The sequence below is a fragment of the Phialemonium atrogriseum genome, assembly GCF_030411735.1.
Source record: "Phialemonium atrogriseum strain 8032-3 unplaced genomic scaffold QBC33scaffold_46, whole genome shotgun sequence".
In the NCBI taxonomy this organism is placed as follows: domain Eukaryota; kingdom Fungi; phylum Ascomycota; class Sordariomycetes; order Cephalothecales; family Cephalothecaceae; genus Phialemonium; species Phialemonium atrogriseum.
The window spans coordinates 91,907-109,092 of record NW_026848183.1 but is presented as its reverse complement, the minus strand read 5'-3'; the positions used below and the strand labels follow the sequence as shown (position 1 = coordinate 109,092).

At 55.4% G+C, this 17,186-nt stretch overlaps 3 protein-coding genes across 3 annotated transcripts; 2 read left to right on the top strand and 1 right to left on the bottom strand.

Annotated features, from left to right (window-relative positions):
* Positions 1-220: 220 nt before the first annotated feature.
* On the top strand, positions 221-3,646 carry QBC33DRAFT_519824 (uncharacterized protein; the record flags this gene model as incomplete). Its single annotated transcript, XM_060426313.1, has 8 exons — positions 221-295; positions 410-1,018; positions 1,109-2,227; positions 2,301-2,540; positions 2,581-2,742; positions 2,789-3,100; positions 3,155-3,441; positions 3,487-3,646. 8 exons carry the CDS (start codon positions 221-223, stop codon positions 3,644-3,646), a joined length of 2,964 nt encoding a protein of 987 aa, XP_060278366.1.
* Positions 3,647-8,192: 4,546 nt separating this feature from the next.
* On the top strand, positions 8,193-8,570 carry QBC33DRAFT_291194 (uncharacterized protein; the record flags this gene model as incomplete). Its single annotated transcript, XM_060423337.1, has 1 exon — positions 8,193-8,570. A coding segment is annotated over one exon (366 nt), but the record flags the coding sequence as incomplete, so codon positions are not given.
* A 4,886-nt stretch (positions 8,571-13,456) lies between these two features.
* On the bottom strand, positions 13,457-15,580 carry QBC33DRAFT_623909 (uncharacterized protein; the record flags this gene model as incomplete). Its single annotated transcript, XM_060432919.1, has 7 exons — positions 13,457-13,790; positions 13,842-13,954; positions 14,397-14,630; positions 14,737-14,941; positions 15,061-15,238; positions 15,414-15,489; positions 15,545-15,580. The coding sequence occupies 7 exons, from the start codon at positions 15,578-15,580 to the stop codon at positions 13,748-13,750; spliced, it is 885 nt and encodes a 294-aa protein (XP_060278364.1). The 3' UTR covers positions 13,457-13,747.
* Between the last annotated feature and the right edge of the window lie 1,606 nt (positions 15,581-17,186).

The window sequence follows — 17,186 nt, the reverse complement described above, 5'->3', positions numbered from 1 at the left end:
TGCCCCCCGAGAACTCGACAGTTCCAAGTCCCTCTTCCACCTTTTCCCAGTTTCTCTTGCTTCTGTCACCGATCACGCTTTCCTTCGCTTCACAACCCCCCACCCACCGTTTCACACCACAACAACAACGAGAACAACAACGTCCATCGCGCATCCCAATTGCTCCCAATCACTCCCAATCGCCCATTTCGAAGGCGCCAAACAGCGACGAGATCTCACAATGGACGGCTGGGACGAAGATGACCAGCATTCTCGTGGGCGACCCTCGCAATCGCCCATCCCGTTTGCCTCGCCGGTTCGCGACCATGAACACGACCCAGCGGATGGCCATGACCACCCAGACACCTTCTCGGCCCTGCGCTTTACCCCGATGTACCAGCTTCAATACCATAACGCGCCCCAAATCTAGCCGGTTGAGCTCTGCTTCCACGAGGGATGGAAGGCAGACCCAGTCAAGCCCGTGTCGCTTCACTTCGACAATGACGATGCCATCACCCGCTACAAGGACCCTCCCAACCTCCGGATACCGCCCGTGCCTGCCGTCCTCATGGAGGGCGGGGTGCTCTATCTGGTGGGATACGACGACGACGACTACGACGACGACGACAACAACAACAACAACAACAACAACAACAACAATAACAACAGCAACAACCGCAACAACAACAACAACAACAACAACAACCGCTACAATAACAACAACAACCGCTATGTCAATCCGTACGACGGGTCTCGCTCCAACAGCGACCAGAGTCAAGACCAAGGGCTGTCACCCTCGCCGCCATCGTCATCGCACTCTGGCTGGGCCCCTCACCCGCCCAGCCAATCGCCACGGCTGCGCTTTGCATGGATTCGGACTCGCCGCCGCGAGACCAAGTGGTTTATTCTGTGCACCATGGCGCCCCTCATCGCCATGGGCATCGCAACTGGCTGGATGTGGGGCGTGTGGTCGTCTTCGACAGCGGCCAACAGCAGCTGGGCGCCGGTGGAGGTGGTTGACACGGTCGCTGTCCTCAATGTGACGCAGACATACATGGACCTTCAGACATGATACTCCCGCACGGGGATGTACCTCCCGGATGATGCCCCGTTCCCCAACCGAGGCCAGATTATCGAGTTCGGAGAGGCGCTGTCAGAACTTCACTCGTCGCTACGCGAGTATCAATGGAATGCAAGGAGGATGAAGACCAACCGGACCGAGGAAAACAGTCTTTGGTATCGGTTTCATTCGACGCCCGATTATGACGAGGAAGAAGAAGCACGCAGAGAGGAAGAGATGGACACACGCAGGCCGACAAAGTGGAACACAGTCAGCCTCAACCACGGCATCATCGAAGACTACCACGTCGTCATCATCGCCGAGATAGGGCTGGTTAGGAGCCTGTGGGCCAACATTGACGCCTGGATGGTTGGCTTTTGGACAAAGATGCAGACCATGTCCATACGCCTCGACGGTTTGTATGTGCATTGGAAAGCGCCGTCGGTCGAGTGGACCCGGAGCCCCTGGTCTTCTTCTCCCACCAATGGCACCCTCGTCGACGGTGCCTTTTTTCTCTCCAACCGCAACACAACGGCCGAGGAAGAGGTCCGCCGCCTTCTGGCACTGCGCCTGCCCGACGGCGAGACCGACACCTCGCCCAGGCGCGCTCCTCCCCAGGTCTCGGACATCCCCCGTCGCACGCCGGACGTGGACGGGATTGCCCACAAAATCCTCAAGGTATACAAATGGGGCATGGACAAGATGCACTTATCGGGCAACCTGTGCAACTTCTGCACCAACGCCTGCTCCATCGCCTCCGTCAACGAAGAGCTGGGCCACCCCCACCCGGGCTGCGTTGGGTACTTTCCCAAGGACCTCGACTCCCCAGCCTACGGATCGCCCGGCGACCTGGCACGCGGGGAGACGGGAGCGAGGGACCGCGCAAGAAGAGCGGCGGGAAAATCACCACCACCACCACCATCATCATCATCGCCGTCGTCGTCCACCCCGGCACCCCCCCGGCACAAGGGCTACTCGTCCCTCCTCGCGTACGCCTCGACGCTGGGATACGCGAAGCGCGACAACGAGAGGTTCGGCGACTGGACGCGGAACCTCGGCGAGAAGGCTGAGGACGAGCGCGAGACCAGACGCTTCAAGGAGAGGTGGAACCGCAAGAACCGCGTGCAGCCGGAAACCCTCTGGGAGGAGCCCGAGCTGTTCTCCCTGGCGAGGCACTACACGGTCATGGTGGCGTACGCCGACGAGCTGATCGCCATCAACCATCGCGCGGGGCGTCCTCGCCGGCACCAACCTGCCGCAGGGCATCTTCTGCGACTGCCGCCCCGTGCCCGACGTGTGCGTCGCGTGGAACGACGCCCTGGCCCGCGGCGATGACGTAGCTGGCTTCTTCTGGCTGCGCGACTGGCCGCCCACCGACTCGTACGACTTTACCTCTGCCGACGAGGGCGCTGTTGCCACGGTCAGGCGCTGGCTCCGCTCGGTGCCCTATCCCGGCAGCAAGGCCAGGCCCGAGGAGGCCCTGCAGGCTCGGCGGAAGAAAGTTTGGGAGCAGTACACACACCTGGTACAGATCGATAGAGGCCCGTATGGACCCGACACACGACCCGGAGCTCGTCGCCATAGCCCACATCATAGCAACCGCGTCCGCCTCGGACCTCGCCTACGAAAACCAGGTGGTGATATCCGACAGGATCTACCGCGCCAGAGCCGCCGTGGACATCGACCGGATCAAGCTCCAGATGGTGCGCTCCCTCTGCGGCGACGGCACAGCGACCTAGACCTGGACAGCGGGGGGGGGGGAACTCGTTCCTGCCGCGCGAGGCCGGCGCCGCGGCCCTGCGCGCGGGGCCCGTGGCCGCGCAGCTCGACGCCATCGACAGGTTGGTAGGCGCCACGCGCGACCTCTGCACCCTCACGGCGGCCTTTGACTCCCAGCTTACTGGCCGGCTCAGGGGTGACGGCTGGATGCGCGTCTCTGCTGAGGTGTCGATGCTGCCGCCTGAGGAGGCCTGGGTCGTTGAGTATCTGAAGTACGACGATCCAATGAAGAGAGGGCCCTTGTCTACGCCTGTGCCTCCGCCTGCGCGGTCGTCCTCGCCTGTTACTGTCACGCTGTCGCGGATGCGTCTGGTTCTGCCCCATCTGACGGACTAGTCTGATGTCATTTTTGACCTGGCAAACGACATCGACGTCGATGCAAAGGACCACGCGGCGCTCTGCAATGGACCTATCTGGAGGCTTGTGGACCGGATCAACGAGGCGATGAGAAGGCACAGGGAGAGGAGCTATGCTGAGTCCTTGGAAAGAGAGGCTGCGTACTTGGAATTGCTTACAGAGGAGGAGCGTGAGGAGTATCTTTGCAAAGAGCAGAGGAGGGAGGAGAGAGTGGAGGAGAGGAGGAGGGCTCACAAGGCAGAGGAAGCTAAGAGGGTGGAGGAGGAGTAGGGGAAGGAGTGGGAGTATGTGTACTGGGGGGAGGATGCTAGGGATAAGCACTGGACAGAGGCGGAGGCAGAGGCCAAGGCCGAGGCAAAGGTGAAGGCGGCGGGAAAGGCAAAGGGAGAGGCAGAGGCAGAGGTAGAGGCTGCGGGGCCAGAGGAAGATGGGACAGATAATGCTGAGCAGGCTGGGCATAATGGCAAGTAATCTGGTTTTTATCTACTTTCTACATTGCTTGACTTCCATTTTGTTCTTAGGGTTTTCTATTTCTATGTAGTTATCTTCTCATACCTTGGTTTCTCCTTGCGCTTTGTCATTTCAAGCTACCTTTCCTTGACTGTCCCGTTTCCTTGCACAGTATGTTTCACTTGGTTGCAATTGAGATAGTTAGTTGGTTTTCTTTTGCAGTTGTGTCCCAAATTCCTCTTCTTTCTTCCTATCATCCTTTTTTTCCTACTTGTGTTTTCCTACTTGTGTTTTCAAACTCGTATTCCACAGTTTGTTAGGTATCAAATTTGATTGATCAGTTTTCATCTACCGTGTTCTGTGACACCTAGTGCTCGAAAATGACATGCCTTAGGCTTAAACCTGCCTCTTTAAGAAGCAAACGGATGAGAACATATTTTCTCAATCATCTTCCTTCCTACATCGCCTCCATCTTCCTTTCTACCTCGCCTCAATCCCAAATCCCATCAAGCTCCCATCAACAACATCAGCAACATGTCCAAGCTTTGCGACTGTGGCGTCCCTCTCAATGCCGGCGATCGCATCGCTATCAGGCTGATGAACGAGGGCAAGCCGTGGGAGGAGTATGCCAAAGAAGAGGTCGACGCATACACCGAGCTGATGGACTGTCACTGGCACTATGCCAAAGTCACCCCATCTGTCTCCTCCGTCGCGAGATCGAGGCTCCCCAGCGTCCAGCAACAGGGTTATCGTAAGTATCACATTCCTCAAGCCTCCCACCCCGATTTCCCACGCTGACGGCACCCGCTCGCAAAAACCAGACATCCCCGACGTCCTAGCCACGTCCCTCTCGGACATCTCCCAAGCCGGCACCCTCCCCGACAACCCCCTAGGCCTCCCCCGCCACGTCGTCTTCGACAAGAAACTAACCCCTCGGACCTCTCCAACTACGGCACCTCCCCAGCACCCCGACAGGCCTTGACTGCGCTGCCAACATGGCCAAGTATGCCGCCACCGCCGACGCCTACAAGGCTGCCACCGCTGCTCCTCCCCAGCAGCAGCGACAATCCATCGGTGGCGGCCTGGCCGCGGCTCGGTTCCCGCTCGGGACGCCGCCCCCGCTGATCCTCGGCAATGACTGCGAGGTGCAGACCATGACGAACGAGTTCATCGAGCGCAAGAGGCGGTACAACGAGCACACCAAGGCAGCCCTGGAGGAGGAGAACAGGATGTGGACCATTTGCGTGCGCTTGTAGGAGCTGGGGTGGATGCAGCAGGCTGTTGCTGGTGCTGCTGGTCCTGATGAGGTGGTGACGCCGCCGCCTAATACGCCGACAGGGAGGAAGAGGCAGCATTGGGGTGGGGGGAAGGACAATGCTAGTGCGCAGCAGGGTAGCGGTGAGATGGGTTAGAGGGTGGGATGTGGTTTGGAACAGGAGTATTGGATCTTGAGGTGGGATACATACCTGTGTATTGCAAGACTGGATGACAGATAGATGACTGGTTAATATCTTTCGGAACTACCACACATAATTATCAGTTTGGTTCTTCTAGCTTCAACATACTCAAGAAATTCAATGTCAAGGTTTACAGTGACATTCTCATAAAGGCGTGGAACTGTTTACCGATGGTGACTTGAAATCTTTCTAAGTGCTTAGACGATTGGCGCAAGGATGGTAATTATTAGTGTTCGGATCACCCACAATATCTGTGTCACCAGTGTGCCAATGCACAGTCCGAATGAAGAGTGAGTGAGTGCTCCGTGGGGAGAAGTTATGGAAGGTTACTACTGTTATATCTTGACTTGTACCTCGTGGCGCTCCCAGGCTGAAGGTCGAGGGGCTGGGGCAGACGCACCCCAATCCAAGCGAGTCACTCTAGGAGGTGTGGGGTAGGATGCTGGTCACGAAGCCCCCACATCCCCCCTGCTTTTAATGCAGACTATGCCCTTGCCATGGATCGGACGTGACTTCCTACCCATCCCTTCATTCGAGTACCGGGCAGGCGAGTGTTGACAATGATCGATACCATCGACTGTAGCAGCACCATCGCGGTTGTGATGCGTACTTTGTCACCATCCTGGAGCTCGAGGACGTGGATTGGTGGAGTCCTAGAAGCTCTTCGGGTGTGATATGGCGGGCGTGTTCCCCGACTGAGACCTAGGTCGACGGGACGAGGAATCCTATCCCGGTTATTGTTATTATCCGGCCACATGAGACTATCATGTCATACCATTGTGACAGTCGGGGAACATTAGGAAGGGCAGTACTCACCAAGAGACCCTCTCAAGAAAGATCCAGGCATCCCAAACGACGCCGAATGCGCTTGTTTACCGTGTCGAGGTCGGACAGCCGAGGTTCGGGTCCAAGCCTGCTTTGGTCGATAGCAGGCCTGGCGGAGTTCAGAAACAACGGGCCGGCGGTCTCGGCCCTTTCTAATCTTGAGCTGCGGAAGTAGCCTCGCATGGAGCGTTTCGGGCCGCTCGCGACGCCATCTCGCTGTACGGCATCGGTGTCGGTACTGGCGAGATAGGCCAGAGCTGGGTTATTTCAGGCAGCTGCTCATAGCTAGGGCCATGGACGTTAGCATATCCTAGCAGTTAGACCTGTGAGATGGTTGACGTAGGCCCTGAAAATTAGTGAGATGTGAACCAATGACGAGAACCCTAAGTTTCGATGTGGCAAATAGCAAATGGTAGGAAGGTGGGAGCGGAGGAGTGGGGCTGGTTGCGTTGTGGGGGTCCCGTAGGAGAGTTTGTGGAAGATGAAGCGGTTGAATAGCTGAGCCTAAACTCTTTTTGCCAGAGCAAGTCGACTGGTCCGGAGTTGGTGAAGAAGGAGCAGCCTTTTTACAGCGATTGGCGGCGTCGTTGTTTGCGGTCTTTGGCTGGTTTTCTGGAAGGCGTGACGACCTGAACGCGATAGAGAGCAGATCTAGGTTGGCGAGGTGCATTCTATTAACCTTCCCTGCCTCTGGTGGGTAGCTAATATGAGGCGGCTATGAGATAGCTGTATATCTTTTAAATGGCGGTTTGCACCTATACCAAGAAAGCTACCGTGACCATCCAGGGCACAGTTGACACAATCCCAGGTCCCCTCGCTACTACCATAGGTAGATGGCTGGCAGCGCTGTCATGGGAAATAGTCATGGCATTCCTCCCACTACCCTTCGGAGCAGCTGTGCAGACAATGGTGCTCGCCATGGGATTTTCTTCGCAGCAAGTGATGAAAGTATGCAAAGGCAGAATGCATATTGGCTGCATCGGCATGGGAGATCAACCCGTTGAGCGTTGCGGCGCTGGCAAAGTGGGTTTTATGAATGTAATGGCATTTACAGGACGGACTGTGATTGACGAAACTCGACTGTAAGAGACTTGGGATTATGGTCTCGGACGTCCGATGCTTGACTTACGATACAGCAATGTATGATACGGAATATGCGATACTGGATTTACAGTACCGGAACATAGGTACGATACCAAAATGTATGTATGTACGGTAGTCCATCTCGGAATAGACGGTACCGAGATTTACAGTACTGGAACTGAAAGTATCGAGATGAGGATGGTTTATTATGGGGGCCGACTCATCCGGCACCGAGATTTACAGTACCGGAATTGACGGCACTGGAATCGACGGTACTGACGTTCAGGTATAACAGACGCCGAATGGCGGTAACCCAAATTCCCACGCCATGTCTTTGAGATGAATCGTTCCCGAATTCAATGCTAACCCTAGGGAACAGTAGTGGGATGTAGGGAAGCGCCTGAGAGGGCAGAGTAAATGATCCAGCAAAGGGTATCACACGCGGGAGCTAAAACCTCGCGCACAACACTTTCGTCGATGGCCAGATGCTTTTTCCTGTGGAGTGGGGGTGTGATTTGTTGCAACTCCTTGCGAAGCGCATGGGGTGGGAATGAAGCTTTTAACGTGCATCTTGTAAACCCATGGGCTGATGGTCAGGAGTAGGTTGGGCGCGGAACCAGTCGGTCCGCTCGTCTGGCTGCCCAGCCAGTATTTCAAGTTTCGACGTGACGTCGAGGCGCGTCGGCCGCGAAAAGGACGGCGGCGCGGCCGGATCCGGGTCTAGGTCCAGGTCTATATCGCCACCGCCACCGCCTCCGAGGAGGTCAAGGGGCGGCAGCAAAGACGGGGTGGACGGGCTGGGGCGGAGGACGAGTCGTTTGGGTCCTTGGCGGGGCGGTGGTGAAGGAGCTGGAGATCGAGGTGGTGAGAGCTGGGACATTTCAAGCAGTTATCGGGCAACGCAACTGCATCCCTGGTTGATTACAGTACTGCTTTGTCCTATCTTTCCCCTAAGCTTGCCAGGCAAATGACAGCGCACTAATAGCTGTCGGATAAGTCAGTACACTACACTAGGGTTGGAAGGATGGATTGGTCAAATGCAGGGATGTGTCGGGTGGTTGGGACACTACACCAATCCGGCTAGGGGGACGAAAACTCTGCATCCACAGACATCCACAGTCACAGTACAATACCCACACAACTTTTTTGCATGCGGGCACGGGCCGATTGGGCACCTATATAATCCATCCTCCCCTCCCGCCTTTCGGTTTTCTTTTCCTCTTTTTTTTCTTCATGTCGACAATACTTCAGTAAGCCTCACCCAAGCTTCCTCCCATCCATCTAACACTTCGCTGACCATCCTTCCCCCCTTCCCACAGGAGAATCATTTCTATAGTATTCGTCTTCTTCTTGGTTCCCCAAAAGAGCCACAGATTCCACCCGGGTTGATGACCACAAATCCTCGACACCCTAGAGTGAAGCCTTTTCTTCTAACTCTCGCTCTGCCTGCAAAGGCGGCGGTCCGGCCTCGCGTCGCGGCTGTACAGAGAGTGGTGATGATCTCTACCCCGGTTTCCGAGGTCTTGCCTTTGGGCGCTTGGACGGGGTGGGTGTTGATGGACGTCTGACCGGCCTCTTTTCACTGTGCTCCTGGGCTGGTCTCGGGATGCGGAGAAGAGATGCTGCATTGAACCACGGTTTCCAACTGTACCATAGAGCCGCATGGTCAGGGCTCTGTCATCCAAGACGATACTGTTGAGTCCAGCGTGTGGGAGTCAAACATGGAGCAGGGTAGCGTCCCCAGATGCAATTCGGACGGAGGAAGGATGTCATTCCTTCTCGACGGTAACCAACATCGGACTTTATTGACCATCCCTTTCCCAGAAATTCCTAATCTTTATTCGGCATACAAAGAGTGTGCCGTCGGTACCTGCCAAGCTCTCAAACTAGCCAATGAACAGCCATATTACTTCCAGATTGGGAAGCACCCTTGCGCACGCACAGCCTCCTGGATAGAATTGGAGGCCACTCTTGAGTCCAATGATCATCCAATCTGACTAGGCTAGAGTTTTCGAGGCATTTGGAACCCGAAATCATTGCGCAGGATGTGGATTATGCGGTGATCCTTGGATGTTCGCCGACAAAATCCGGTCCTAATGCAAGAAGATCTACCTTACGGCAGAGTTGAACCGAAAACTTCAATGAAATGATATAGTAGCATGCACAGAATGGGACAGGATTCGCCGCGGAATAACTCTCGTCCTCCCATGATGACGTTGTTTCGATGGCGGAATAAGGGAGGGGACGCCCAGATAATCTATCCCAGGAACTATGAGATTGACCCCGCAAGCATCGTTCATGCCTGTGGCAGCATTCATAAACCAAGCCTCGCGCTCAGCAGACGTCTTTTGCAGTGGTAATTATCGCCAGTCACCCGACCCCCCTCCCACCAGAAGAGGTACCGTACCGCAGTAAGTCATACAAGATCTGTGGATATAAATTGCTAAAACTCTCATGCTTTCAAAACTCTCCAAGAAAAGTCCAGTTACACACTTGCAACCTAGGCGTTGAGATGTTAGGCGTCGCGGATTGAGGGGGTAGAGGATAGGGTTCAGGGGATGGCAGAATTAACTATGTTCACCGCCTGCGCAAACGCAACAAAGACAAACACAAGTAAAGTGTTTCTGTCTCCTTCACCTCCACGCAACCTAAACCAAGATTGCAATCTCAGCCTCGTTTCCCAGGTCATTGTCATCGTTGTCCATTACCTCTCTTTCTTGTTTCAACACAATCCTCGTGCCATGGCCGCCCAGGTTCCTGCGGCGGCCACGGCTGCGCTAGCCGCGTAGGCGGCCCAAGAGCGGTCCGAGTTCATCTTCCGGGGAAGATTCCTCGGGATGCTCCTCGCATCCAAGCGCTGCAAGCCATCGTGGACTGAAGGAGACAAGATCGCGATCAAGTCGTTCCTCGCAGCAGGGAGACACAGCCCCGACAAGGTCAAGATGCTGAAGGTGACGCCAGCGGGCGACGCAGACCTGAGATCGTTGGCAGCCACGCGAATGACGCCCCCAATTGCCGTGGATACCCTGACGCCGGCGGAGTAGACTTGCATCAAGCATCACATCGTCCAATCGCTACTCTACTACATCACCACCCTCACAAGTCAAGGCATCGTGCGAATGCGATTCAACAACGGCACCCAGTTGCGATACATAGAATGGCCGGATTCTGTCGTGGAGGAGTGGATATCCGATGAGTGGAGAGGAAACATCCTTCCAGTCGGGGTGCCGGAACCTCGGCGGGCCGACGACAATGGGCCCCGCGTTGTGGAGATCGTGGACGAGGCAGACATGGATGGTGATGTGGATATGCCCGACGTCGACGTGCAGCGAGGATGGGACGCCTCAGGCGGGGGTTACGAGTTCTAGCCACATGACCGGTTCGGAGGATCGGGTCATCCACCACATTTTCGACCGTCCCAACCTCGACCTCAACCTCCCTCAATTTACACCTCAACCTGCCCCTCAGTTTCCACCGCAACCTCGACCGCCACCGACTCTAAAACTACTCTCACAACATCCACCGGTTCCTCTCGGACGGCAAGTGTCACACCTACTGCCAGTGCCTTCCAACCCGAATCGACAAGATAGACCACAACAAACACCGCGCCTGTTTTTTGCGCAGGACTTGCAACATCGACCAGCACCGGCGCCGGCACCTCCAATAAATCAACCCCGGCCCCCAAATGCAACCAGGTCAACGGCTCATCAACCGCAAGCTCTGCCGCCCTGGCCTCTAAAGATACCGCACAACCCACCGCCTCCTCCGATTCAGCCCCAACCGTCCCAACCTCAATACCCGGCGAACCAGGCATACCACCCGCCACGTATGCTGCCCAGCAGAGAACTAAGGCATTACCAACAGCCAGTCCAAGACCAAACCGTAGACCGGCAACAACAGCAGCATACCGACAATACATTTCCTTCGTCGCCTGGCCCTCCCGCCAACCAACCCCTGCCTGTGTCTCAGACCCCAACAACACCGACACAAGCCCCCCGGCCGACCCACGAGGGTTCAGGCCGCCGCAGCATATATGTCTCTCCGCTGACGCTCGAGGTGCGCGAACAATTGAAGCACGAGACGCAGAAGCTTGAAGACTTGGCTGCCGACGCGAAGGAACAAGCAGAGCTGAAGCGGCAGCTTGATGAGCTAAAGGATAAAATAGCAAGCGGGGGTATGGACATTCGACGTGGGGCCGGACACGAGCCCCAAGGTGGTGACAGTCCTGGTGCGGGAGCTGGGGAAAAGGATGGAGGAACCGATAAACAGGTTGGAGGAGTGGTGGTAGGACAGGGGGGAGCGAATAAACAGCCGGGTGCTGTGGTAAACCCTCGTCCTGCGTCAAAGGCACAGAGGAGACGAAACAGGTATGGACCTCTCCTTTGTTTTGGTTTTGGAATGGATCCGAGAATAACTACTGACGGCGCGCAGGCGGGTCTGGCTCGACGAGCACGAAGTTGCCTAGGAGCTTTTCCTAAACATGCCGGGCCTTCCAAGGGGCATCTAGCAGGGTCTCCCCAAGAACAACCAAGGGCTAACTGCACCTGGAGAGACCCCTGGCGATGGCTGCGACAGGGGTGATGATTGCTTGGAGTCTACGCAGCGTCTAGACTTGCCCCTCAATCGTAACCGTGGGCCGAAGCCCGATGCCGGTGGCGCCGGCGGTGGCCATGATTCCACGGCCGTGTCTAGCCCCACCTCCCGGCCCGAACCCGCGGCCAGATCCCGGACAAGCATACCCCGGACCTTTCTCTACGGCGCGGCAACACGGCCAAGCAGACGATGACCTCTTCCGTTCTCCCGACTCGCCCGTCTCGCCATCCGTGTTGAAGCAGCAGCAGTCCGAGACTTGACGAGTCAGCAACACCTGCCTGCGTCCCAGCGTTAGCCTACTCTTCCTCAATCCAGATGATGGCTTCCAACTGCCAAGTTCCAGCCAGCCCGCACTTTCTCCCGAGGCTGCTACTACGACCATCCCGCTTAATCTATGGTGGTTTCTTCAATTGGGGTGATCTCCTGGCGATTGGAGAATTTGAACAAAGTTGGGTGCCTAGTTAATCATTTATAACTAATCCCTAGTTGTTGGGGCGGCGCTTGTTGTGGTTGTTTCCTGGGAATTTCTGTTTGCCATACGTTGGAAACCTGTTGTAGGGGCGCTCCTATTGCAAAACCTACAACTGCATTTTTCCTGACAACAATATGTTAGATTGGCATGAAACTGCATGCATATAAAAGTACTTCAATCAGAGTATAATTCTACTGCCTTAGAATTTTGAGATTGCTAATAGCTTCAATTGCACCGCCGCACAATGTGGATTTAGGCAAGAACGCCATCTCGCTTTCTACTATGCCATATGCAGCTATTGAGCGTAACACTTGTCTAACAACCTTTAGTGGTAGAAGATGAAAGCCTGGCAGTTTCAATTTCCCAGCGGCTGTCATTTCCCGGCAGCTTGATTGTGACCTGGTAACTCCTCTCCTGTTGGGGGATGGTACCTTTTTGAGTGGTGGCCAAGCGGTTTAATTATGGGGCCGTAGGATCGCTGGCTGGCTCTCAAATTGACTTGACATGGAGGTATTGGGTGGCAGGCCGGCAGCTTTCATGGTTGTGGGCCTAGCCTTTTTGAGGTGTTGCGTGGGTCATGGCTCAAGGTTGGCGCCATATATGCGGTTATGTCATAGCAACACACAGTTCCCTCTATGTCATTGGTCCTATCACTTAGTCCTATAACACCCCATAACAACCTGTGGTGCATGGCAGTGCACGGGCCCATACCAGACTGACAATTACATGGCAAAAGGAAAATTCCAGTTACTAGGAAAGAGGAAAGCCCTATTTCCTAGCAACCAAGTACTATAATAAGAGCCAATTTTGGACCAGTGCATTCCAGACATTTAAAGCTATCTAAGGATACCACATTAGACAACCTCAGCTGCAAACCTAGGTCTCACTAAAGCGTTTTTCTGTTTTTGGGTCAAAGGGGGCGCCCGAAAGACCCACCTCATAGGAAAGAAAGCAATTCCCAGCAACCAAGAACTGCAATGAGAGCCAATTTTAGACTAGTTTATTCCAGGCATTCCGAGCTACCTAGGGATACCAAATTGGCAGACTTTCGCCGCGGACCTAAGTCTCATCACAGCGTCTTTCTGGTTTTGGGTCAAATCCGGCCCGGTACATACATTTGACCCAAAAAGGGGAAATGGCGCCTCAATCGGGGCAATGAGCTAGCTTAGCGCCCCGCCAAATAAACTCGATCGTCGAGTAACGCTGCTAATCAGTAAGCCGCAATCCTACACCACACATCAATTGCATCAATTGTGACGTCGAAGCATGCAATGCGCAAACTAAGGCTGCGTGCTAGAAAGCATTGGTTATTCCAAACCAATTGTAAAGCTGTCGTCAATCGTGGTAAGTCATGATACACAGCTTGACCAAAACCCGCCCCATTTATTGCCCCAGCCACCGAAACCGACAGATAAGGTCAACGTCTTAATGTATAGTATATCAACATACACTGCACCTTTGATACCCATTCCAAGTCCTTTATTTACCGTCACTTTTGCTCTACATCATGACCTTAGAGCATATCTCCTTCATGCGCCGCTCTGCCTTTACCAGCCTATTGAAATGCCCCTGCCGTTCCTCCTGCGACGCGCTGAACTGCTCATACAGCTCCCCAAACCTCTCCGCTTTTGCTCCGCTTTCCCGTCTGCTTCCCTGTCTGCTTTCCTGTCTGCTTCCCCATCACTTGCACTGCTAGCAGCCGCCGTCCTTCCGCTGCTGTATCTGAGGTGAGTAACTGCCCTCATCAATCAAGGCCAACAGCAAACAACCCCATCAAGCCGCATACCTTCTTACACCCCCGCCCTTCACCGAGGGCCTAAGCGTGTCCCGCAACTTGGCCCTTGTCTTTAGCCACGTAAGCTCCAGCTTCTGCTTCTGCTTGGCCGTCAACTCGTCGAGCTAGTTGTCGGTGAGGCCTGTCGGGCCTGTGAAGCCCCTGACGCTCGACGACGGCATAGGAGACTCGGGCTTGTCGTCTTCATTTTCAAACTGCGGAACCCGCGCTGCGGCATATTTCTTTTCTCGTTAGGCGTGAGGGCCGGGAAGGCGATGTTCTTGTCGAGGAGCAAGCGGGCGGCGCGTGTCGGCGTGATATATATTCCCATGGTGTCTTTGTTGGTTATTTCATCTTCAGCTTAGCTTCCCTCTTGCTGCAACTCCATTTTCCCCCAATCTACCTCATAACACTACATTCCTTCTAAATGCGTCATCCAAACATACCTGTGTCCCATCAGTATAAATCCGTCACAATGTCTCTCGCAGTACGTCGTTGGTCGATTGAGGCAAGTTGTCTCTAGCTGTGTAGAGACCCTAACCGCTAACTTCCGCTCAGGTAACCAACCTCGACGCTGTCTAGATCCGCAACGTAAGAGCCAGCTCCTTCTGCACTGCCACGAAGATCACATAGACCCCCTCCAACCGCATAGCCATAGCCTGCCACGCCGCCCGCCACTGTCTTAACCTCTTCAGCGCACGCCACGGCACCCACCTCTCCGCCCTCGCCAACGCCTTCAATGTACTCTTTGTCTCCGCTAACTATCGCACCGCTGCCCGCCTCCAAGCCATCAACCAGATGCTGGCTGCCAAGGTCAGCAACGTGCTGGACTACCTCTTAGCCATGGCTGCGGGCAGTCATTGGGCCATCCTCATAAAACATGCGCGATCCAAGCACTGCTGCCTACCGTACGCGCTAGCCGGCGTCGACGATGGCTCGGGCGGAAGATGCGTTGGATGGGGATATTACTCTGCCGCAGGATGCGGATTGGACTAACAGAGGCAACGTCTAGGTAGAGGACAACAGAGACATTGTTAGGATTGAGGGCGTTGCTGTGCCGCAGGAATAGCTGGAGCAGGTGGCGTAGCCTGATGTTCCTCCGTCTGAGATTTCTAAAGCAACGTCAGGGACTTGTACTACATGCACTACAGCATCGTCCTGCTCTTGTTCTGGCTGCCAGGGCAGTGCAGCAGCATACACCTACCAACCCCTCCTCCGCCAACACCCTCACCCAACAGCTCGACCCCAGTTCTCGACGCCTCTGGTATTCGCATCCATCGCAGAAGAAGAGGAGGATGACGAAGGTAGCGGTAGAGGTGCCGAGAGCGATCCCTCCGCGCGCCCGCCGACGTCGCGCCGTCGGACGATGCAGACGCAGATGACGCTTGAGATGGGGACGTGGATGTTGGCTGCGTCGAGGCACAGTGGATATGGACATGGGAAACGGCATAGGCGGAGGATGGGGTTGCCGCGCGGTGTATGCCCAGGGCAACTTATCAACGCTACCTTCATGTGCCGTCTCAAGGCAATAACGCTGCCGCCATCTCATTAGATATGGTTTCATCTAGGCTTTGTTTATCCCACCACTGTCACGGTTGCCCTTGCAGATGAACTCTAGCTGCATCATCAGCCATCGCGGGGCCTCATCCTTGTTGCTTGTCTTAGAAGAGTCATGCTAGTTCGCTAGCCGCTGTTATCGGCTCTGCGGTGGTTACGCGATGGTCTGCGCTGTTGTTGTCTGCGCTGGCCATGATTTTGAAGGCACATATAATCTAGGCATCTGCCTGAGTGTGCTTGATGGTGATTATAGGACAGCTATAAGGCGTTTCCTAAAAGGCAGTGGATGAAAATGGTGTCGGGGGAAACTAAGTTATGAAAGGGTACCGATGATTTGACGACTGGTTAGACGGCAATCGAAAGGATGGCAGCAGCTTGTCTGCTGTGTGGTGTTGACTAGTATCCTAATCTGCCGGTAGTGGTTGCCTCCTAGCTGCGCGAGTCATGCGGAGCTAATCAGGACGAGGACAACGAAGACACCCCGGAAGCTGCCGGTACAGCGCCGGCTATCTTCCAGACCCTTCCCAAGGCGCACATGTAGAGCATCAAGGCCCGCGCCATGTACATAAACTCATTCCGCTACACGTCTGTCATCTTCAAATGCAACACCTTAGACTTGGCAGGTGCGCTAAGGGGATATCGTCGGTCAAACCTTGCAGTCCTTGCCTGCATGTTACCAGCTAAAGAAGACCCCAATCTGCAAGGTGCTTCCATATAATCCCGACATCCCAACCCTCATAGACCTGCCGACCGAGGCGGCGGGGGTGGCCCGCATCCCGCCTGGACACCATGTTGCGTACGATGGAAGTATTTCGGCCCCTAGCTTAAGTATTTCGGCTCTATGTACTGGTACGGATTCCTCGATTCCCAATTGCACCCAATCCCCACCCACACCAGGAGGATACACGTCAATCCAGAATGCCTCCGCAGACGTGCTTCAGTCCAGCGCACTCGCCTATCTGCAACACCGCCCCGTCCCATAACACGTCTGCGCGCCAGACGTGTGATGGGATGAGGCAGAGCTGCAAGACAGGTCGAGTAGATGCGCCCTACAGGAAACACCAAGCAGTCCAAAACACACTACCAACTACCTCTCCAACAACAATCATCCCATCAATCCACCTTGCCCTCTGGGGGGATAAAACCTGCCCCAGAAAGCAGCACACCAACCAGCAATCAAGTCAAGCTGCTGCCCCAACCCCCAAAACAAACACCAGCTAGCGCGCCGCGCGCCATCCCAAGCCCCTGCTCCACCCCACCCAGTCCCAACACCTCCCAGTGCCTCCCCCCCAGCCCCGCACCCCACACCACCTCCCATCCAACTTACCAGGGAGACAAAACACATAACAAAAGCCACGTATCGCCCCAAGCAACACCCAAACCAAAGCACATGGAACACCGCAAACGTGCAGAAGTGGAGGCAGACAGGAGATAAGGGGAGGGAGCGATGACTCCCCCTCTCTCCAGCCGCACAATCCCACTCCCGCACAAGCGGCTTGTTCCCATGTCCGGTGTGTGCTGCTCAGCGTGGCTGGTGTTTTACTCCCTGTGTGGATGGGGGGTGGGCGGATGCATGGGGCTGGTTGGAAGGGAGAGGCTTTTTTTTGGGGGGAGGGGGAGGTTGAGAAAAGGGGTGGGGGGAGACTTAAGGGGGGTTGGGAGGCGCTGCGTCGGCGCTGGCGGAGGACCGGTGCCTGGTGGGTGGAAGCTGGACGGACCTGGGGTTGGGCGGCGTTGGATGCGCCGGAGGAGGGGCTGCAAACGCGACTTCGCCCGATACCCACAGGTGCGGCAGCGGTG